This window comes from Aspergillus neoniger (assembly GCF_003184625.1).
Source record: "Aspergillus neoniger CBS 115656 unplaced genomic scaffold BO87scaffold_12, whole genome shotgun sequence".
NCBI lineage: Eukaryota > Fungi > Ascomycota > Eurotiomycetes > Eurotiales > Aspergillaceae > Aspergillus > Aspergillus neoniger.
In genome coordinates, this window is record NW_020291140.1 from 839,564 (window position 1) to 860,609 (window position 21,046).

At 50.3% G+C, this 21,046-nt stretch overlaps 7 protein-coding genes across 7 annotated transcripts; 5 read left to right on the forward strand and 2 right to left on the reverse strand.

Annotated features, from left to right (window-relative positions):
- Positions 1–796: 796 nt before the first annotated feature.
- On the forward strand, positions 797–2,506 carry BO87DRAFT_33753 (NRDE family protein). The gene is made up of 3 exons (XM_025620560.1): positions 797–915; positions 980–1,108; positions 1,167–2,506. Exons 2-3 carry the CDS (start codon positions 1,043–1,045, stop codon positions 2,097–2,099), a joined length of 999 nt encoding a protein of 332 aa, XP_025481056.1. The 5' UTR covers positions 797–915; positions 980–1,042; the 3' UTR covers positions 2,100–2,506.
- A 925-nt stretch (positions 2,507–3,431) lies between these two features.
- On the forward strand, positions 3,432–5,670 carry egl3 (putative extracellular endoglucanase/cellulase). Its single transcript, XM_025620566.1, has 5 exons — positions 3,432–3,830; positions 3,879–4,087; positions 4,147–4,211; positions 4,268–4,365; positions 4,417–5,670. Exons 1-5 carry the CDS (start codon positions 3,734–3,736, stop codon positions 5,511–5,513), a joined length of 1,566 nt encoding a protein of 521 aa, XP_025481057.1. The 5' UTR covers positions 3,432–3,733; the 3' UTR covers positions 5,514–5,670.
- A 1,013-nt stretch (positions 5,671–6,683) lies between these two features.
- BO87DRAFT_434305 (uncharacterized protein) lies at positions 6,684–8,214 on the forward strand (the record flags this gene model as incomplete). Its single annotated transcript, XM_025627709.1, has 4 exons — positions 6,684–7,157; positions 7,269–7,678; positions 7,713–7,791; positions 7,856–8,214. 4 exons carry the CDS (start codon positions 6,684–6,686, stop codon positions 8,009–8,011), a joined length of 1,119 nt encoding a protein of 372 aa, XP_025481058.1. The 3' UTR covers positions 8,012–8,214.
- Positions 8,215–8,322: 108 nt separating this feature from the next.
- Positions 8,323–10,544, forward strand: BO87DRAFT_406060 (Zn(II)2Cys6 transcription factor; the record flags this gene model as incomplete). Its single annotated transcript, XM_025625973.1, has 3 exons — positions 8,323–8,370; positions 8,487–9,395; positions 9,456–10,544. The coding sequence occupies 3 exons, from the start codon at positions 8,323–8,325 to the stop codon at positions 10,542–10,544; spliced, it is 2,046 nt and encodes a 681-aa protein (XP_025481059.1).
- Positions 10,545–10,658: 114 nt separating this feature from the next.
- BO87DRAFT_415227 (MCT family MFS transporter) lies at positions 10,659–12,336 on the reverse strand (the record flags this gene model as incomplete). The annotated part of the gene is made up of 4 exons (XM_025626675.1): positions 11,990–12,336; positions 11,786–11,892; positions 11,140–11,723; positions 10,659–11,088 (listed from the first exon to the last, which is right to left on the reverse strand). Exons 1-4 carry the CDS (start codon positions 12,237–12,239, stop codon positions 10,659–10,661), a joined length of 1,371 nt encoding a protein of 456 aa, XP_025481060.1. The 5' UTR covers positions 12,240–12,336.
- A 1,975-nt stretch (positions 12,337–14,311) lies between these two features.
- Positions 14,312–17,758, reverse strand: BO87DRAFT_306228 (ankyrin; the record flags this gene model as incomplete). The annotated part of the gene is made up of 4 exons (XM_025619357.1): positions 14,312–17,127; positions 17,202–17,330; positions 17,381–17,589; positions 17,652–17,758. The coding sequence occupies 4 exons, from the start codon at positions 17,756–17,758 to the stop codon at positions 14,312–14,314; spliced, it is 3,261 nt and encodes a 1,086-aa protein (XP_025481061.1).
- Positions 17,759–18,604: 846 nt separating this feature from the next.
- BO87DRAFT_434322 (purine and uridine phosphorylase) lies at positions 18,605–20,407 on the forward strand (the record flags this gene model as incomplete). Its single annotated transcript, XM_025627710.1, has 2 exons — positions 18,605–19,107; positions 19,190–20,407. 2 exons carry the CDS (start codon positions 18,605–18,607, stop codon positions 20,385–20,387), a joined length of 1,701 nt encoding a protein of 566 aa, XP_025481062.1. The 3' UTR covers positions 20,388–20,407.
- Positions 20,408–21,046: the final 639 nt, after the last annotated feature.

The following is a 21,046-nucleotide window of genomic DNA, read 5'->3' on the forward strand; positions in this document are numbered from 1 at the left end:
AGGAGGGAGGATAAGGTGGTAGTAGAGAAGGAATGGAAATAGAATTCGGGGAGAGAAAAGGCCCAAGACGGAGCGTGGCTGCCTTGAGAAACTGGGGCCAAGCCACGATGATCCATCGAGCCCTACAGTGGTACCTGCCGCATTAGGCAAGTATCGGTGCGGATGCCTTAACTCAGCCGCGTGGCTCAGGCAATCGAGCTCTCTTCTTCGGGACTAGTTCCATCCTAAGGGCAGCCTGCCCGCCTTGCCGTTTCGGGAAATGCCGCGGTCTTGACGTCATGAACAACAATATCAGTTACTGATTTGAAGCAGAATGAATGGGTACTAAGATAATGTGGTACATTTTCTAACCAGCATTTTATATTTACAGAGGTGAATTGTGTGATTAAGACATTTTCAAGACAAAATCAGCAACACTAATCTGACTCCTCCTTCAGATGGAGAGTAGTACCACTAACATAGTACTAATATATATATGCTGCTACCATGCATCAAATGTGATGATGATGTCCCGCTATAACATTCACGATGAGGGTAGTAGTGCTTTGAAACTGAAGAGCAAAATCACTGCAACAAGCCCCAATGTAGAACTAGCCACTTTACCCACCTACTAAAAGCCTACTTTAGCATTGAATGATAGTACAATGCCATCCTTCACTGCCAGAGCGGAGGGCTCTCCTTAGCATCACAAAGGCGGTGGGGCTGAACTGCCGGTCATGTTGTCGGATGACCTCAGTGCCCAACAGTCGCCTTGTCTTCTGGACTCGTCAGAAGAACCTCGCCCTACGCTTTGGAGCCAATTCTGCTCATCGAATTCAGAAACCCTGTTACTAGTTGTCATTGGAATCAGACAATCTCCCCGAAACTTGTGATTGTATATCAATAGTACTCGCCGCCTGATCCTGCTCGCCTGTCGTACGAGACCATCCTTCCCCTCATATAGGTGGCGGCAGCTCACTTGCCTGACGCCGAGCTCAAGAATATCCCTACTACACCAGTACCCCCTTCCTACCTGCATCCTCTGTCCCCCAGAAACGTCGCAATGTGTATCGCGCTATTATCCACCGCACATCCTTCCTATCCCTTGATCATCATCAACAACAGGGATGTACGCGACAATGATTCAAACCACATGCTCGGATCCGTCCAAAACTAACGGCGTCTAGGAATACATACGTCGACCGACATCTCCCGCTGGCTGGTGGCCTTCACCAGAGTCCAACATCTTAGGTGGCCGTGATCTAGCGCGAGAGCCACATGGCACATGGATGGGGGTGACCAGAGAAGGCAAAGTGGCAGTATTGACCAACTACCGCGAAAATACATCAGAACAAGCCATTGGGGCGAAGAGTCGGGGAGCCATTGTATGTAGCTGGCTTGCTGCGCCTTCTGACGAGGAGCGGTCAACCCGGAAATATGTGCAGGATATGGTTGCGAGTCCCACCGCCAGGAATGTCGGTGGGTTCAGCCTGCTCTGTGGATACATCAATGAGCCCCTGGCAATCGTCTCCAATCGCTCATCCACCATGGACCAAATTGCATGGGTCGCCACGAAATCGGGCCAGACGTTGGGCCTCAGTAACACAGTCTTCGAGGATCGCTCATGGCCTAAGATCCTTGACGGCGAAAGACTAATGAATGAAGCCATTGCTACGCACGTGCAGGCTGGGGAGGACGAAGATGCTCTTATTACCCGATTCCTTGATATGCTGAGCACCAATACCCTCCCGACGCTCTCAGAAGATGCGACTGCGGAGGACTACCTTCCGTATTTTCGGAAGAGCATCTTCATTCCTGTCCTGGGTGCTCACGAGAAACCCCCCAAGCCGGCACACACTGTATCTCCTGTGTGTGTGGATAGCACGCATGCGAATGGTGCTGCGGGCGGGGAGCACCATGCAATGGATCTGTCATTCCTGCATGGGCCGTATGGCACTCAACAACAAACGGTAGTCCTGGTAAGTGACGATGGACGAGTGCGGTATTTTGAACGCACACTATATGACAACGATGCGAACGCGATCCCGATCGGCCAGGGTGATAGATCATTCGAATTTCATGTCGGCCAACACAACAACGAAGCCGACAGAATCTCATGAGTCGCCTATCATGTCCTGGGGTGCTCCGAACAGTATCCATAGCAATCTAATTCTCCGCTCACGGCCTTCCAATCGGCCTCGGTGGTTGTGGCTATGTAAATATTTATAACGGCGTGCAATATAAAATAGCCCTAAAATAGTAAACCAAGGTCAATAGCTCCGGGAAAGTCGATTGCGATATGGAGTGAATAAATAGTAAGCCTCCTAGAAGCCCGTAGAAGCCGGCCATTGCCACAATCAATACTTAGCCGGCCGAAAAGTGACATGCCATGTTTGCTTCTAGAGTTATTCCGGGTGAAATAACATCGGGGAATCCTGAAGTCCTGGCAGATTAGGAGGCCATATTAATGGCTTGAGGGGATTATTGTACTATTGATTTTTTTTTTTTTTGGCCAGCCTCGGGATTAATTTCAGCACGTGTTTCTCAGGAGTCGCTGTCACCTCCGTGTCCTGAACAACCTCTCCCGCTCACACCCCTCGCAATAATGCCCTCATTATTGCCCCCAATATGCAAGACTCTGCATCCCCCACAGCAGCCAGATGGCATTTCGCTAGAAGAAAGCATGAGATGTTCAATAGCTCGACTGAGGACGGCATGATTTCCACCGACGGTCCGAGTGGGTCTCCCAAATTCTTGTCTCACCGTTGGATACAGACGGGTCGGCCAGAAATTACCACTGAAGAAACCAGCCTGTAGGACAGGAGGGCACAAAAGTGATCAATCAATCTGCAAGCCGATATGAATGCTAATAGACTAACGGTTCTCTTTGTCTTCGGGCCTATTGACCAGTTCCGTGCTCCCACCGGCCCGGAAGAAATTTAATTAACCGTGGAATCACTCCACCAACGAACAGGAAGCTTAGGCTGCTAACTCGTTTCATCTTAATCAGATCTCCTGCGCGATGCCATGGTATGGCCCCACGCCTTCCAGGCAGGCAATTTTCGCCCGGAGAAATGAAGGATGACTGACACGGGGCCAGTGCATCCCCTCCGATATGGTCGCAACAATGCAGGCATGGCTGTTTCCATTAGGTGGCTAAGCCTTGAGGTGTAACAACGGTCTACGCGCTCTCTCCACCACACCCCAGCGTTCTACAAAGGAGTTCGGGGATATGCCGTGGTGACTACCGACACTTGAGCATACTGCCTGAAAACCACATTTTTTCAGCAGCTAAAAAGCTGCTTTCGTCGTGCTTTTTCCTGTTTTCCGCCCGTGGCGTATCCAGATATTAAGGGTCGCTCAGGGACCGGCGCTAGCCCAGCGCCGGCCCAGTGCCCTTATTTCGGAGGAGTCGGGCGAGATGTTCTCGACTTCAGGGAGTCCACCCTAGTGGATGGATCCCCTGGCGGGCCACAAGGTAACTGTCTCAGAGAAAGCACCTAAGGCGTTTGCTGAGATTAAGCTGTGGGACCAGAGAAATGATAGGGAATTATGGGATGGTTGCTTTTGCCCGAGTGATCGATTATAAGTATGGGGAGTCCGAACCGTTCGTTCGTTCTACTTGGCACATCACAATCAAGACTGGCTCTTGACATTCATTACTTGTCTTCTATCTTGTGTTTTCACTCCTTCTTTCTTACCTTTAGTCATTCATTCCTTTTGATCGACCAGTTCGACGTACATTCTTTTCAAAATGAGAATCAGCAACTTGATCGTTGCGGCCTCTGCCGCCACCATGGTGTCCGCTCTCCCCAGCCGCCAGATGAAGAAGCGTGACTCTGGCTTCAAGTGTATGTGATGTTTATCTGAACTTTGATGCACTGTTCTAATTGATGTAGGGGTTGGTACTAGCGAATCTGGCGCTGAATTCGGCTCTGCCCTCCCCGGTACCCTGGGAACCGACTACACCTGGCCCGAGACCTCCAAGATTCAGGTCCTGAGAAACAAGGGCATGAACATCTTCCGTATCCCCTTCCTCATGGAGCGTTTGACCCCCGATGGCTTGACCGGCTCTTTCGCTTCGACCTACCTCTCTGACCTGAAGTCGGTATGTTGTCGCTCATGCCCTTGATATCATTGTCGTTATAACACTAACCGGTTACACAGACCGTCGAATTCGTTACCAACAGCGGTGCCTACGCTGTCCTTGACCCCCACAACTACGGACGTTTGTAAGTAGATACAGTTTGCTGAGGATGAATGGCATATGATGGCTAACAACTTGCAGTGATGGAAGCATCATCGAGTCCACCTCCGACTTCAAGACCTGGTGGACGAACGTCGCTACTGAATTCGCCGACAACGACAAGGTCATCTTCGATACCAGTGAGTAGACCTTCTATACCGGTTATACAAGGAGATATCTAACAGAAATAGACAACGAGTACCATGACATGGAGCAGTCCCTGGTTCTGAACCTCAACCAGGCTGCTATCAACGGTATCCGTGCCGCTGGTGCCACCACTCAGTACATCTTCGTCGAGGGTAACGCCTACACTGGTGCCTGGGACTGGACTACCTACAACGATGACCTGTCTGGCCTGACCGACAGTGAGGACAAGATCATCTACGAGATGCACCAGTACCTTGACTCCGACAGCTCCGGTACTTCGGAGACCTGTGTCAGCTCCACGATCGGCAAGGAGCGCATCGAGAAGGCTACCGAGTGGCTGAAGACCAACAACAAGCAGGGTATCATCGGTGAATTTGCTGGTGGTGTCAACTCCGTGTGTGAGGAGGCTGTCGAGGGCATGCTCGCGTACATGTCCGAGAACTCCGACGTCTGGGTTGGTGCTTCCTGGTGGTCTGCCGGTCCCTGGTGGGGAACCTACATGTACTCTCTGGAGCCCACCGATGGCACCGCCTACTCCACCTACCTGCCCATCCTCGAGAAGTACTTCCCCAGCGGTGATGCTTCCTCCTCCAGCTCTGCCTCTGCTTCCGTTGCCGCTGCTACCTCCGCTGTTTCCACCACCACCACTGCCGCTTTTGAGCAGACCACCACCCCCGCCACCCAGGTTGAGATTGCCTCTTCCTCTTCTTCCTCTTCGGCCGTCGCCGCCAGCCAGACTACTCTCAGCAAGGTCAAGTCCAAGTCCAAGTCCCCTTGCAAGCTGTCCAGCGCCACCTCCAGCGCCGTCTCTAGCGCTGCCGCTGCCACCACTCCTGCCGCCGCTGCTACCACCCCTGCCGCCGCTCCTACTTCTTCCAGCGTCGCTTTCGCCCCCACTTCCGTTTACGTTCCCACCACCACTGCCGCTGTCCCCAGCCAGGTGAGCTCCAGCGCTGCTGCTAGCAGCAGCGGTGTCGTCGGTGTCAGCGACCCCCAGGGTCCCTCGGCCACCAACTCTGCTGGTGAGGTAAACCAGTACTACCAGTGCGGTGGTATCAACTGGACCGGCCCTACTGTCTGTGCCAGCCCCTACACCTGCAAGGTCCAGAACGACTACTACTACCAGTGCGTTGCTGAGTAAATGCACTCACTCCGGACGGATACGTATTTGAAAGAGTGAGAATGGGAAGAGGATAGAGAGAGAGAGAGGTGATATAGAGGGTCCAGGATGAAGTTGTTCACGTTCTTGTATATAACTTTGTAAACACTATAAATCAAAAGCGACCCGAGGTCCCGTCTACTTTCACAATCTATCTCTCTCAGTCCTTTGTAGTTGTGCACATATAGTAACCTCTACAGTGTCAGTTTCACCTCCATCGCAGCACCCCATATAAATTTGGGTATTATAGCATGACTGCGTAAGCAATATTATCTAGGGAGTAGTAACTTGTTACAGATCACCCGTCCTGCCCGGGCGGAAGAGATAGAGAAGGGAGAGGGCGAGAGAGAGAGCGGGGACCGTTGCAACACCGACCGAAGCTGAAACGCAAGATCCACCGCCAGCCCACACCCTCAACGGCGGCAATTACGGCACATTGTGTGGCCCATTGTTCGTTCACGCCAGGATCACGACAGGAGAGGATAGTTGTGATACGTACGAAGTAGGAGTACGTTTCAAGGGAGTTCTCGGATTAGATGAGAAGCAGAGGGAGATACACAGTTTAGAGACTGTATGTTTGATAAGAAATAATGCTGTGGGGGCTTGTAAACGGATGGTCAAGAATTAGGGCAGATTGTTTATCCGGTAGGGTAGAGAGGGACTCAGTCATTAAAGAAAGTTAGGGTGAGGTACTGGCATGAATTTATAATGGCAGTAATCATATACCTACTCGCTGACGAGGGAGACGTCCTCACTGGGCTGTAGAAGCCGGAGTAAGTCGTCTTTTAGGTAGTTGTCACCTGACCCGGGGGGATACTATCTGCTCTTTCCCTTACTTTCCCCTTACCACTTCCGACTATTACCTGGGAGTGTTTAATGCCGCTTTTGCTACCGCTATGCTAGTATTATCAGTGAGCAGCAAGATGGAGATGATCGCAAATGTCTACGAAGCCACATGAAGTTCTCTCATTGGCACAATTACCAAACTTTTAGTCCAGCTAAGTTGGCAAAGCCTGCTGTTCGCAAAATGCCTCCCAAATAGCCATTATCGACGGGGAAGTCGGCGTTGGGGATAGTGCATCTTTGAATGTGGCACATGGTTGATTCCTCTTCACCGAATTGATTGTGGTCGCTTTTGCATATACGTCCAATATGAGCCGGTCCTGTCCCTCCAGCCTTACTACCCTTGCTGGGTTGACATTGCTCGCTCAACTTGCTTCTGCCTCTGAATTACCTCTCCCCATTTTGAAAGACTTCGATGATACTGGCGTTCTTGGTGGGCTCTACAGACCCAACACTACGAGCCCACGCTCGCGCATCGGTATCTATATCATGCATGCGGAGCAGGACTACACTTCCTTTGTTGGCTGCACAGAGCTTCAGGAGCGTGGGTTTACAGTGTTTTGCGCCAACACCGAAGCCAGCAAACCCGGTTATATGTCAGACATAAACTTTGAGGACATGATGCTCCAGGCTAACACGGGCTTGGCCTGGCTGCGCAACCAGACTGATATCGACAAGGTGATTATTCTCGGCCACAGCGGTGGCGGTGCAATGATGGCCCAATATCAGAACATCGCAGAGAATGGCGTGTCCGCGTGCAATGGCCCAGAGAAATTAATCCTTGTTACAATGCTCTGGTTGGCCTGGAGCCTGCTGACGGGCTAATGCTGCTGGATGCTAACTATGGCATCTCCATCATGGGCCTGCTGAGTCTGAACCGAAGATGAAATGAAGGCCTCAAAACTCAACCAGTCTCTCAACATCTATAACGCTGATAACGGGTTCAGCAATGGCACTCAATCAAACTTCACTTCAGAGTTCAAAAAGAGGTTTACGAAGGGGATTGTGGCTCGCAACAACCGTGTCCTGGAACATGCACAGAACCGTCTCAAGGAAACTGAGAAGGGCAACGGCATGTTTGGTGATGACGAGCCCCTCATAATCCCTGCGGCTCTTTACCTTGCTACCAACAACCTCTACATTTCTCAAGATGTTCGGACTTTGCATCACACTACCTATCCTTGGACTTTGCTTGACAAGGACGGTACGACCGGGCAGATTATTCAATCGGTGCGTGTCCCCTCCGGCTGGGTCGATGTCTCCAACTCCTGGGAACAAGCTGCTGTCAAGACTACCGTCCGGCGGTACCTCTCCACCCTGGCCATCCGAGCCAACGAGCTTCGAGGGCATAGAGTATGATTCCACCCAGATGGCACCTGCAGCATCGATCAAGGGCATCAGCGTCCCGCTCTTGACCGTGGGAATGACCGGACACTACGATTACTTGAACGCTGAAAAAAATCCACCTCAATGCAGTCAAGATTAACGATACCTCAATCGCATTTGTTCAAGGCGCTCAGCATGGCATTTACCCTTGCACCGAGTGTGAGTCGTACCCCGGAGAATTTGGAGACACCGTCAAAACATGCTTCAATTATGTTGCGAGTTGGCTGTCCGAGCAGGGTCGCTTCCTGTGAGCCTTTCGTATTTTGCAGGACAAACAGTAGCCTGTATATCTGTGAAACCATCTATGAACCCCGACTTTACTATGCCCCGGGGTTGTGTGCGCGGTTTTGCGGGTTTCTGCGACGGTGAAGTTGTCATGTCATTACCAGAGTAGGCCTTCCTAACACAATGTGCGCTCCTATAGATGCGAACAAAGAATGAAGTCGTAGTATACAGAGTTTGATATCCATTAAATATTTCCTGTGATAATAATCGCGCCTCATTAATCAAGTAACCAATTTGCTCGAAGCTGTTGGTGGGATACTTACAGGCTGACTCAGCAATGTCAGCTGTCGGATCTTCGGACGTTCGCGAACAGCCGTCTCCGGAGGTTACTTTGGCGTCGCATCAACTCTCCAACCCATAGGCTGATGATCGAGGCACTCCCCTGGTTTTCATCTGCCATACTTCATCTATGGGAGACGGCCGGAAATTCCCCGACCAAAGTCAGCCCCTTGCAGCGCGCAGAAGATAAGCGTAGCCATGGAATCCGCACGCCGCTATAACGTCGAACGGTCCTGCTTGCGCTGCCACCAACGCAAGGTCCGCTGCGATAAGAGCTCTCCATGTGGGGCTTGTGTACGAGCAAATGTGCTCTGTCAATACCCCGGCCCCAATCGCGTCAAGCGTCGGCCTCCAAAAGTACACAATTCTGATGTCATCGCCCGACTGGAATCACTTGAGCGCTCCATCGCGGCTTTAGCTGAGAACCGGTCGCCTCACCTTCAGCACGAAGTGACAGACGGACGGGCCGTTTCTGCACCAGGTGCGGGATCCCCATCTAGCAATGAACCGTCCCCGACGGGCACAACTGCGGCGGCGGAGCCATCGCACGACGGCCTTCTAGTTGAGGACGGCCGGTATATCAATGAACAACTCTTGTCCCAAGTCTTGGAAGATGAGAAAGAGCTTCAGTCTGCCATTGGGACGCCGAAGAGCGACACCAGCAGCTCCAGACGACCACTCACGCTCAGAGCGGAAGGTCTCCTTGTCAGTCGCTCTGTGGAGGAAGGACATCTCTATGCACTGCACCCGTGTCAGTGGCAATCGACACAGCTCTGGCAAACCTTTCTGAATCGCATCGACCCGATAATCAAGGTACTTCACGTTCCGTCGACTCAGCCACGGGTATTCGCAGCGATTAATCAGCCGGCGGCCGCGCCTGCTGATCTTCATGCTTTGCTTTTTGCCATATTCTTTGCTGCCACAACAAGTGTGCTTGCCGAGGACCCAGCACATGAACAGAGGCAATCAGAAGTCAAGCGGTACCAGCAAGGGTTGGAACTTGCTCTCTATCAGTCAAATTTCCTGGATGCTCCCACCCTAACATCGCTGCAGGCAATGAGTATCTACCAGGTAAGAATCAGCTGACTAGTATTTCTATCTGGGATGTAGCTCATGACACTGTATATTTAGATGTGCCTGCGCTATTACAATAGCGGACGATCTGGATGGACGATGCGAGGGTTGGTCATCCGGGCAGCACAATCCATTGGCCTTCATCGTGACGGGAGACACTTCAAGCTGACCCCGCTGGAATGTGAGCTGCGCCGCCGACTCTGGTGGCACATTTGCACAGCTGATAGTCGTGCGGTCGAGGATCATGGAGTTGGTGTCAATAGCGGCGAGGAGCTCTACGACACCGCATTTCCTGCGAATATCGATGATCAGGATCTTTCTGCTACGGCGACGATGCCGCCGGATTCCAAGGACTGCTGGACAGAGATGACAGCATCCCTGATCACAACAATAGTGAACGAAAAGCGCCTGGAATTGCATCGCACACTGACAACGAAAGTCACTGGAAAGGATCCCGCTGAGATTGTGCGGGAAGCAAAAGAGCACGTATACAATACCTATACAAAACATGGCGACCCCAATATTCCGATCCAGCGACACGGCATGCTGCTAGGGGAGGTCCTATTGCTAAAAATGGAAATGTACGTGAACCAGAAAGCTCTCCAGACAAATAGCACCTCGATACCGGTCGCCGAGCGCCGTGAATTGCAGACCAGAACTCTGGACATCTCCTGCCAAGCCCTCGAACGCACCAATGAAATGTTTACGGACGCGCTTCTCCGCGGATATCGCTGGCTCTCTTCTACATTCATGCCTTACTTTCTCCTCACGTACATATTGTGGCACCTTTGTGTGTATCCACTGGGGGTGCACGTTGAACGCGCATGGCGAGCAGTCAACTTGGTCTTTGACCTCACCGAGAAGGACCCGTTGTGGCCCAATCCGGGGCCAAAGTGGGCAATAATTACTCGCTTACGTGACAAGGCGTTGTATATTCGACAGATGCAGGTGGCTGTGGAGCAGGCCGCAGGCTCAGTCGACGAGACCCAACCGACAGGTACCAGCCAAGCGGATGCGCCAATGGTAGAGTCCTTCTTCGACTTTGTTAATTGGGATATTGGCGTCCTTGGTTTCCCGGACTGGACTGGCTTAATGCAGAGTGTCGACATAACGGGCTTCGAGCATTCGATGGATACTCAAATTTGAGTTCGTGCTTGGCAAGGCCGAACCAGCCATTGGAATATACACATTATTTATATCACAGAAGAAACCAAAAAAATATGAGCAGAGAATGTCAGAACATCGCCAAGAGGGAAACGGTCAGAACTTCGCCTTGAGCACCAAGCCCGTTTGACGAATACGAGTCATCAAGACACACACGGTGCCTGCCAACAGGAAGATGCCCGAATAGATCTTCATGCCCGTGTACGACCCATCATCGCGCTGCAAAATCGCGCCTGCGATAGGGTTGGTCGTCAAGGCACCAATTGACGCGAACAGGAAGAGCACGCCAGTCCAGTAACCCATTTCCCGGAGCGGAGCAATCTTCGCTACCAGGGCAGCGGACAAAGAGAAATACGCGCCAGAAGTGACACCAAAGAGGACTGCGAAGACAATGTTTCCGGGGTTATTAGTCGCAGGGATCCAGAGCGCGAGGACCAGGATACCCGTCAGTGAACAAACCACGACAAAGATGTTGTATGGCCCGACTTTATCGGAGAATGCACCTGCTCCCATTCGACCGAAGAGACTACAACCTATTAGCATAATTATCATCTTCGGAGCATAGTCGACCGCTCACCTTCCAGCATTCAATATCGGGACCAGATATTGCGCCAAATTCGTACTCATCCCATCCGCAATAGCCGACGTCTCCATGTAATTAATAGGAATGAACACGCCGAAAGTCAACAGGACAAACCCGGAAACAAGAAACAACATCTTCACCTCCTTATACGGCCGCATAAAGGCCTCCTTATCCATCTGCTGCTTCATTGGCGGGATCCTCGACCTCACAGTAAGACAAGTGACGACAAGCAACCCCAGAATCAGAAAAGCAGCGATGCGCATCGCCCACCCGAAGCCGACACGAGTGATGAGCCGATCCACCATGATGGGGAAAATCACACCACCGGCACTTGACCCGGAAGCGATGATTCCATACGCCGCGCCGCGTTTTTTGTTAAACCAGCTGGGAATGGAGCTCATCGATGGCTGGAAAATAGCACACAGCCCCATAGCGCTACAGACACCCTGCGACAGCAGGACCTGGTAATACTCCGTAGAAATGGAAGTCATCATGAGGCCAAAGACATGGAGAAAGGAGCCTGCGATGATGACCACGCGAGCACCGAGTCTATCGCTCAGAGTACCGACAATGGGGCCCTATAGTGTATCAGACCAGTCTCAGATGTTCATTTTGTGCCGAAAAGAGAGAAAAGACAAACCATGAAAAACATGAAAAACACCTCCAACGACGGAATCCACGCGATCGTACTCGTCGAGTACCCGTTGAGCAGCGTCGTCTCATAATAAGTCTGGAACGTTCCAATACCTGCAATTTTATTAGCATGTACGTAGCAACAAACCAGATTCTTCTCTCTTTTCCTGCAATATATACCAACACAGAATAGGGAAAGGGATAAACATACTATTAATCCACCCAAAAGTACAAAAATACGCACACCAAGCCCCCAACACCACCGACCACGCCGCAAATCCCCCATCAGGCGGGGGATCAGCCGTTCCCCACGGCGATTGCGTCGGAGGTTGAGTTGGCGCTTGCTTTTCTGTGTCGGGTGCTAGATCTGACTCTTGTAGAGTATTTTGAGAATTCCGATCATCTTTCTCGTATTCATCACCAAGATGAGCGTTTATAGTTGCTTCATGGGAAGGAGCCATTATGTCTAAATGTCGTCTTTCCCCGTCGGTTTTCGGCGCCGTGAGACTGATATTATAGATAAAATAAGTCGAAAAAAATAAAGTAACTCTCTCTTTATTAAACATCACCCAAGTAGGAAACCATCCTATCTTTAAGTAAAATACATAATAAATAGGGCTAAACCGAGCTGACTGACGCTCTGCGCGGCTCGGACGTTCACGAACGGCCGTCTCCGCGGGCTTTATCGGTCTCGCGCTCGGAGGGGAGGATCGGATCCGATGATTAGGGGGTGATATGTCTTTCCACCTTTCTTCATGGGGTGAGATTGGTTGGGTGTGTGTAATGAGACTAAGTTACTATCTGTATAGAGTATATGGTTTGTCGATCACTGGGAAATAAGCTGATTTGGGTGGAAGGTTTGTGTTGGTGTGGGTGGGGGCGGAGAGTACGAGAGGGTGTGGAAATTGCTTTTCTATAGGTATAGGGCTGGGATGTTGAACACTTCATATTCGTGGGTTAGGGGGGCTCTCCTTCGTTATCGGTGCTTGTGTAGTCACTGGAGACTGACTGGTCGCTTCGGGAGCCATTCGCTGCTGTTGTTTGGTGTCGGTTTGTCGGGCTTGTCGGTTTGTCGGTCCTATCGGCCTTGATGTCAGCCATGGTGCCAGCACCGTGGAGCCAGCTCGTCACCGGCCCGTCAAGTGCAAAAGGGTCATTCGAGGCCCAAGGGTAGTAAAGGCGAGGTGAGATTAGATGTGTATAGAGTTTTATTCACTGAAGAAGGTTCAGTAGATGGAAAGAGGTGATGTCGGAGAATTATCGGCGACAATCATATGCTTTCGGGAGAATATTCCGCAATGTGACATGTCGCTGTGGCTTTATGTGCATGCATCGGAGGCTATATTGGAATGTTAATCTAATCTAATCTAATCGTTTGAGATCGCTCTGTTCGTCTTCCTGTGACCTTGAAATGTTGTCTCTTGGGCGTTATGTCCATCTCACAAGAACACTAGTTGCTTAGTCTGCAACGCTTGGTTCTACTTAAGTCGCATATTTCAGGCTCAAGGTAGGGAGCCGAAAGTGTTTGTAATTAGAATTATAGGGAGACCGGATTGGCCGCCAGATATAAGATGGAAGGACCAATGTCGGCTGAGGGATCCTATTCCTTATAAGCGTCTTTGGATGAACCGAACAAATCATTAAGGTGAGGGCTTGAGTTTTTGTAGGCACGCGAACCTATCTATATTGTTGTTGCTTTCCGTTCGCTTTGCTGTTCACTGGTAGCAACATATGGGCCTTACGACCAAATGCTACGAAGAGGAAATGGGCCAAAGTGTACAGCCAAGGGAATCTTAGCCAGTTCATCTACCCAAACACAAGGAAGTCATATTTGTCTAAATGAAGTAACCGAAAAACCAAGAAGCATCAACAAACCCCATCCCCCGCAAGTCTGTAAATCCTGACATCCACAAGGTACTTCTCTTTCTCTTAAGCCTGAAGCAATACCGCTCGTGCGCTCTAGATGCACTGCGTATCGGCGTTCGATCACAAATTAGAGTAGAACGGGCCGAGTTGAGGAGATGTCAATTTGTGTACGTTTTGAATCGAGCAAGTCCACCTCGTTCAAGGGGTTTCCGGCCTGTATGCATACGCGGTGGTACCATGGAGGAACGAAATTGCGTTTGGATTGTTCCGTGGGAATTGGCAGGGCGTAGGGCTTTCCACGAGCAGAGAAAGCTGTCGAATATCTGGTTCAAGTCATGGTAGATGTGTGACGACCTGGGACAGGGGGAGAGAGAGCAACATCAACGAAGTCGATGGAGGGACATGCATCAACGGACAACCATCCCCAAACGGTATCGTCAATACATGGTTGCCCTCAAGGCGTTGGTGAAAGCGCAGTCTTCATTTATTGTACATAGAGTTCAGTGACTGGGAGTCCTGAATGAGAAAACAATTAAGATAGATTGACACACAGATGATCTTATGGGTGAAAGAAACTACCACCAGTTCTGGGTATAGTTATCGAAGTCCTGTTCAAGCGGTCAGATCGATATATCGTTACACTATGGCCCTTGCTGTGAGATTTCCTTCACGCAGGTCTCCGAAGGGCCATTTGCAGCGGATGGCCACTTACCCCTGCGATATGAGCAGGATATTCAGCGCCATCTTCGACGAAATCTCCGGTTGCTACAAGCGAGACCTCAAAAGAAACCAAGAGCCTTGCTGCGGCATAATGGCCATTACTTTTCGCCAGCCTCACGGCTTCATCAAAAAAGAACCGATGCGCACCCACAATGAGTGCTCCTCGATCAAGCAGCAGGTGCAACATATCAATTCGACCGTGTTCGGCAGCGCCCATTAAAGCCGTGCGCCCGTCTTTCACTGCAGGTTTTGCATTGACATCCGCGCCGAGGTCAAGCAGTCTCTGAGCAATGCCGATGAATCCATGTATGGCCGCGATTTGTAAAGCGGTCGCACCATATTCCTCGGCAGCGGGACCATTAACATCTGCCCCGTAATGCAGGAGAAGATTGAATATCTCCATGTTTCCATTCTCAACAGCGAGCTGTAACGGTGTAAGTCTGCAGGGACCGTCTCCCAGGTAATTGACATCGGCTCCTTTCAGCAGCATCTCACGAACGACCCACACCAATTGTGATTTGACGGCAGCTTGCAGAGGATTGAACCCACACCGCTCTAATTCCAGCCACATATCGTAACTTAGATCAAAGTCAAGTTGCATCAACTCAGCCAGCCGGTCATGTTCGTTCGATAGTAATGTCCTGATCAAAGCACGAGACACAAGCTCTGGCTCCCACGGTATCCCAGCCGCGGCTGCCCACTCAAGAAGGAATGTGAAATGAGAGCGTTCGGCGTCCCAATCAACCGCCATTTCAAGTACGGATTTGACATCATCCTCCCACACTTGATACCACCTGTTAAGCCTCGATCCAATTGCAAGTGGCCGAGGTGCTCCTGTAAAGTCCACGTTTGCCTCTCGAAGTAACTTTAACGCGGCCATTGAAGGTTCTCTCAACGCAGCTGCCACTGCTGTTGGGGCTCTCCCCGAAAATCTTCTTAGTAGAACTGGTAGAAGTCCACTATGCCTCTTTATCGCATATGTGAGAGCATACTCTGTCACCGCAACACCATGCTCCAGAAGAGCCTGTATAAGTCTCATGTTATTTGTATCGGTGGCGGCCTCTAGAGGGGTCATTGAATGTAAGGTGGAGAAGGGATCCCGGGCGTCGTGCTCTTTATGGGCGCCGTTCTGGAGCAAAAAGTGTGCTAAGTCCTCATGTCCCGCTGATATAGCAGCTGCAAGAATCCGATGGCCGGAGGAACAGAGCACGCCTGCTAAGACTCCTTTCTCTTTCATTAGGATGGCAGTCTGCAAATTCCCGATTTTCTTCATCTTAACTCCAACGTATCTAGAACCGGCATGTATCAACTTGTCGATCACCGCATCATTTCCAACTTCGAGAGCGGCAGCAAGAACGCTACCTGGAGCGGCTTCGAAGCGATCATTCAATCGTGCGTTTGAGTTGATCAAAAGCTCAACGATAAGCACGTTATCTTCCTGAATTGCAGTCATGAGAGCTGATGGCGACTTTTGCGCATCACATGGCTCTCTGTCAACCTTGGCCCCATGCGTGATCAACATCTGGCAAAGACTAAGATTGCTCTTCCGAGCGGCATGCTCGAGTAAAGTAGTTTCTCCCTCATCAGCAGCTCTGACGTCAGCTCCTGACTCTAGTAAAATCTGAGCTATATCGGTTTCGCCGGTCATGGCTGCTAGAGTCAGTGGATACGTATAGGGCGGCGAGGAAAGTCTGTTTGCGCCAATAGTAGAGTAAGTCAAAAGTCGGACAATATCAACACTCTTCATGACTGCAAGGCCTAGCAAGCAGATATCCATTCCTTTATGTCTAAGACTGTACGGTGGCGCAATTAATCCATTCAGCTTTGCACTTCTGTCAAGGAAATGTTTAACAATCCACGCATTTTTCGACTCCACCGCTGGAACAACGAGATCTGGATCATTGCGTCCAGCTGCAAGATGCTCCTCAAGGTATATGTCGATTATATCCCCAACCAGATCAAGTGCCTGCGGATAAGAGTAACAGGTTCTCATCGCTGCACGGGCACACTCTCTTGTCACTTTTGCACCTTGCAGAAGTAGCGCCCGAACAACCGCCAAGTCTTCGCTTGAAATGGCAAAATACAGAGCAGTTTTACCCACCTCATTCGCAAGGCCATGTTCAATGTCAGCACCGTACTTGATCAGAAGATTGGTGAGGCGAATATTTTCCTCCTGAGCGGCAAATTGCAAAGGAGTCAAGAAGCAGATGTCGCCCTCTTCTGTGAATGTCTCAATCAACCCATCCGGGCTCATGCCAGACCGGAGCATGTTCTCAACAATCTCCGAGTCACCTATCCAGAGTGCACTTTCAAACACTTTTTCTGCGATAGATTCGGCGGTGGGCTCACGGGTTGATAGCAAAATTCTGAGTTGATCTGGACCAGCCCAGCCACTATCTTTGAGCAGACTTAAAATCCATCTGGAATCACGTTGCTTTTGTTCTTCAAAGAACAAATCTTCATCTGGGGGCATTAGGTTATTTGAGATGAGGTATAACACGACACTCAAATGATCTCTAAGCCCTGATTTCAAGGTACTCAGATTTGTTGACAATCCATCAAGTTGTCCTTGCTCCGTTTCTGGCATGAGAATACTCAGAGCTGCTGATGTACGTGACCCACTGTAGATGTTCCCGAGATGCTTGTGTTTATTCCAGGGTACCAGCGAGTTCAAGCATCGCATTAGCTCAAAACTGGCGTCTTTGGTGACATTTCCTGAACGCGTTGAGTCCACGAAGAGAGAGGAGGAGGGCGAAGAAGGTGCTGGAAAAGTGTTATATTAACCAGTCGAGCTTGTGTGTGTGTGTGTGTGTGTGTGTGTGTCAAACGCATCTCACCTTGCTCTGTTGGTGGATTAAGGAAGCTCACAAACCGCAGCCAGGGTAAAGAGCGGTCCCACGAGAGGCACATGCCCGTTGCTTGCGGAGTTGTTACAAGATAACCCTCGGGGGTTTTTGGTGAGGGTGCTAGAAAATGGTCACCTCGATGTTCAGACGAGATCAGAGGTTTTACTTACCATATTGCGATATGGTTGACACGAAACCCTTTCCGTATTTCGCCTTGGTGATTTTCTTCGGATGAAGCTGGATTCCATCTATGAAGACCTCACTCTCCTTTCCGCTTCGCTTCCGTTTGGCCACTCGTTTCAGGATCCATTCATCGTTTCTGGACTCGGAGTGTTTTCTAAAACCCCATTTGTTGAGTTGTCTAGTGTATGACGCCTTGCTGTGTTCTAGTCAGCTGCGATGTTAATGAGCTTAATCGAGCGTGCTTGCCTTTTTTTCCACAAGTGCTGAGTTTCCATAAAGCTCATCACGTCTTCCAGCTTTTGGTCCTCGTGAATATATAGTCTTTCGATCTCGCCCTTGTATAGGTCCCATTTCTGGTTGGCCATGTTTATTGACACAATGACCAAGGTTGAGGGAAGGTTGATGATTAGGTCCCGCGGGGGCATGCAGGCTTTAAGAGCCAAATTCGAAGGTCCCAAACTTTGCTTTTTCACGGCTTTCTCAGCCTTGTCGTGCGTCAGGCAACTTCATATCTAACCAACGCACAGGGCATGCCCGCAGGTGTGGCGCAGGAGCGTAGAAGATCTCATTGGCTGGTTCACGGGTTCTCATTCATCTTTTGAGAGCTCTCATTGGCTGCTTCCGAAATTCTCACGCTCTTCGATAGGTCTCATTGGCCGGTTTCGAAGTTCTCACTCATATCTCTCGACAGGGGTCTGATGAGTCTCATTGGTTGCTTCCGAAGTCCTCATCCACCAAACTGTAGCCTTGATTTGTTAGTTCCCCAGTTCTCATAGAGACTAACGCCGGAGCCCTGGAGATCAGCAGCAACACGTACTCGGTACCTTAGTTCGTCGCATATCCTGGAGGCAGTTAGATGGCCTAGAACTGTATATACGCCAGCAAGTTAGGAGAAAATACAGTGAACGATACGATTGAACACATCACCGCACTTTTATGGAGTCTTCAATTGATGCGCTGATTAGTCCATTCCCAAATGTTCACTTTGATCGGAATTTCAAGCCCCCTGACCTTCTAGACACATCAAACCCATCAGTGCGCAGACGACTTTTGGGCTCACCATTTTTCGAAAACATATAATAAATCTCACCTCCCAAGCCATGTATACATCTGGCCGAAAGACACACACCGTTCCAATTCCTGACTCTTTCTAGATTGCTTTTCCCCCTATCACTTTGAAACTTTCTAGTTTCCGTAGTAGCTCTTTCACCATGCCATGGTCCACGACCAACACTGTACGAGACAATTATTACGCCTATTACCACGGGAACCCTCCCATTACTCTACTTGAGCGCCGGGAACAGCCATTCGTCAACATACCGCCGAATCTTCATAGGGACCTGAATGGAGTTCTGCTACCCGAATCCATATCAGCACAGCTGTTGCATAACTGTGTTGCACCACACTATCGTACAGCAAATGTCAGGGGAAACACCATCTTGGATGTCCCTTCTCCGGCAGCGGGTGCCTATGGCACACCGACTGGCAGGCAGTACTACATCTCAAATGCTGGTCTCAGCTACGTGCCAAACAACACGGCAGCTGCTCTTTGGCACACTGGCCAATCTTCTCCGCTGCCCCCGTCTACCCAACTACCCAAACAACCAATCCACTGGCAAAATATAGGCGATCGTGATTTTCAACGCCCAGTCATTAGGGATCGAAGTCAGGCTCCCGTTCGGATCACCAATGAACATGCCGGAATGCACCAGCAGTATGTCTCTTTGAAGTCTCTGGAGTCTCTTGCGAAAGCGATTGCTTTATATGACCTTTATGCTTACATATTCTCTTTATAGATGGCAGGAGCACCTCACAGACGATTTCATACGATACCGAAATGATGCTATTCATCATACTGGCTTGGTCCAGGCAGGATATTCGCCGAATAGGGGTCTCGAAAACATTCAGTTCGCCCCTGGTCCTCATTCCCGCGCTATCCCAGACTTCGATACGATGTCAGCCCCGAGAACCCAGTTAGAATCGCGTATGACAGAAGCGCGGCAATATCCAGCCCATGGAGGTTTAGATCAATTTGAGCTCGGCCATGAAGCTGCTACGCTAGGCAGTTTGTCACCTCCGCGTCCCACCTCACGGGGTGACTTTGAAATTGCTATCATCTGTGCTCTGACAGTTGAGCAAGACGCAGTCCATGCCCTCTTTGACCACTACTGGGATGACAATGGGCCCGCATATGGCAAACACCCCTGTGACCCGAACGCATATTCATGCGGTACAATTGGCCGGCATAACGTCGTGCTCGTGCACATGCCTGGTATGGGAAAAGCAACAGCCGCGGCTGTTGCCGCTCACTGCCGAGTGAGCTTCCCAAACCTGAAACTGGCCCTCGTAGTAGGCGTCTGCGGAGCTCTTCCGTTCACGAATACTGACCAGGAGATTATACTGGGCGATGTGATCATCGGTGATGGCATCATCCAGTACGACTTTGGGAGACAGTACCCAGACCAGTTTGTCCGCAGGAACACCCTCCTCGACTCGCTTGGCAGACCTAGTCCTGAGATACGTGCACACCTGGCGAAATTGAAAAGTCGCCGCGGTCTTGCGTCACTTCATCATGCTATGTGTGCCCATCTTCGCTTTCTTCAAAGTCACCCTCAGTTCAACGGAGACTACCACTATCTGGGCGCTGAACAGGATGTGTTATATAAACCGGAGTCTAACATTGTTGTCTCACGTCGGCGATTGGAACAACCCAGTCCCAAGCCTCATGTCCACTTTGGTGCCATTGCATCTGGCGATACATCGATGAGAAGTGGAATGCGCCGCGACTCTATCGCAACAAGAGATGGGATTATTGCATTTGAGATGGAGGGTGCAGGTATCTCCGACAACATACCACATGTGATTATCAAGGGTGTGAGCGACTATGCAGATTCGCATAAGACTAAGGCTTGGCAACCCTATGCTGCCGGCACTGCCGCTGCTTGTATGAAGGCCTTTTTAGAAAGTTGGGTTCCAACTGGGAGGCTGTGCTGACGAGACGAAAAATACCGAAGGAGGAAGGATAATGATGTATGTTATCGCATTAGCCCTGTTAGATTTTGATATTATTCTGGTTGGTGTATTGGGCATCATGTATCATGGAGGTTATAATAAAAGCTTGATTTACGCTCAATTTCCAAGAGGTTGTCTCCCAATTTGGGCTGATTTAGGGTCGCTCTCAGCAGAACTCTTAATTACGGGGTCGAGCACTCGGAGAGGTCGCTCTACTCAAGACGTGATGGTCACATACAAGTATTAGTTTTGTTTCTGACAGCCTAGTTCACGCATATAGGCCACACGCCAGTAGGTTATAGTTGGATGGGTGATCACTAGCTAATCCCGCCTACACTATTGGATTTGTCTCTTTTTGCATTGTTTCCTTTAGGGATAGCGCTCGTACCTTTAACTCCATCCATTCCCCTACGCCCACTTCCCTTTCCCCTCTGCCTCGGAATAAAGTGTGTTTTTCAGTCTGGGAGATGACGTTTCACTCATATTTTTGGGAGAGGATAAGAGAAGACTCCATCACGGTGTTGGCGGAAGTCACTGATCCCAGATACCCAGGAACATGTCGTACAGGGTATCATGCACAGCCAAAGAGCAACGGAACAATGATTACGGATGGCTAGACCCGTTGGCGATTTCGTTGGTGA

Bases quoted from the DNA above. Each gene is read 5' to 3' on its own strand.
- egl3 (XM_025620566.1), top strand. From the start codon at position 3,734: ATGAGAATCAGCAACTTGATCGTTGCGGCCTCTGCCGCCACCATGGTG. The intron at 4,212-4,267 runs GTAAGTAGATAC...AACAACTTGCAG, and splicing joins CCCCACAACTACGGACGTTT to TGATGGAAGCATCATCGAGT. The intron at 4,366-4,416 runs GTGAGTAGACCT...TAACAGAAATAG, and splicing joins CAAGGTCATCTTCGATACCA to ACAACGAGTACCATGACATG.
- BO87DRAFT_33753 (XM_025620560.1), top strand. From the start codon at position 1,043: ATGTGTATCGCGCTATTATCCACCGCACATCCTTCCTATCCCTTGATC. The intron at 1,109-1,166 runs GTACGCGACAAT...AACGGCGTCTAG, and splicing joins TCATCATCAACAACAGGGAT to GAATACATACGTCGACCGAC.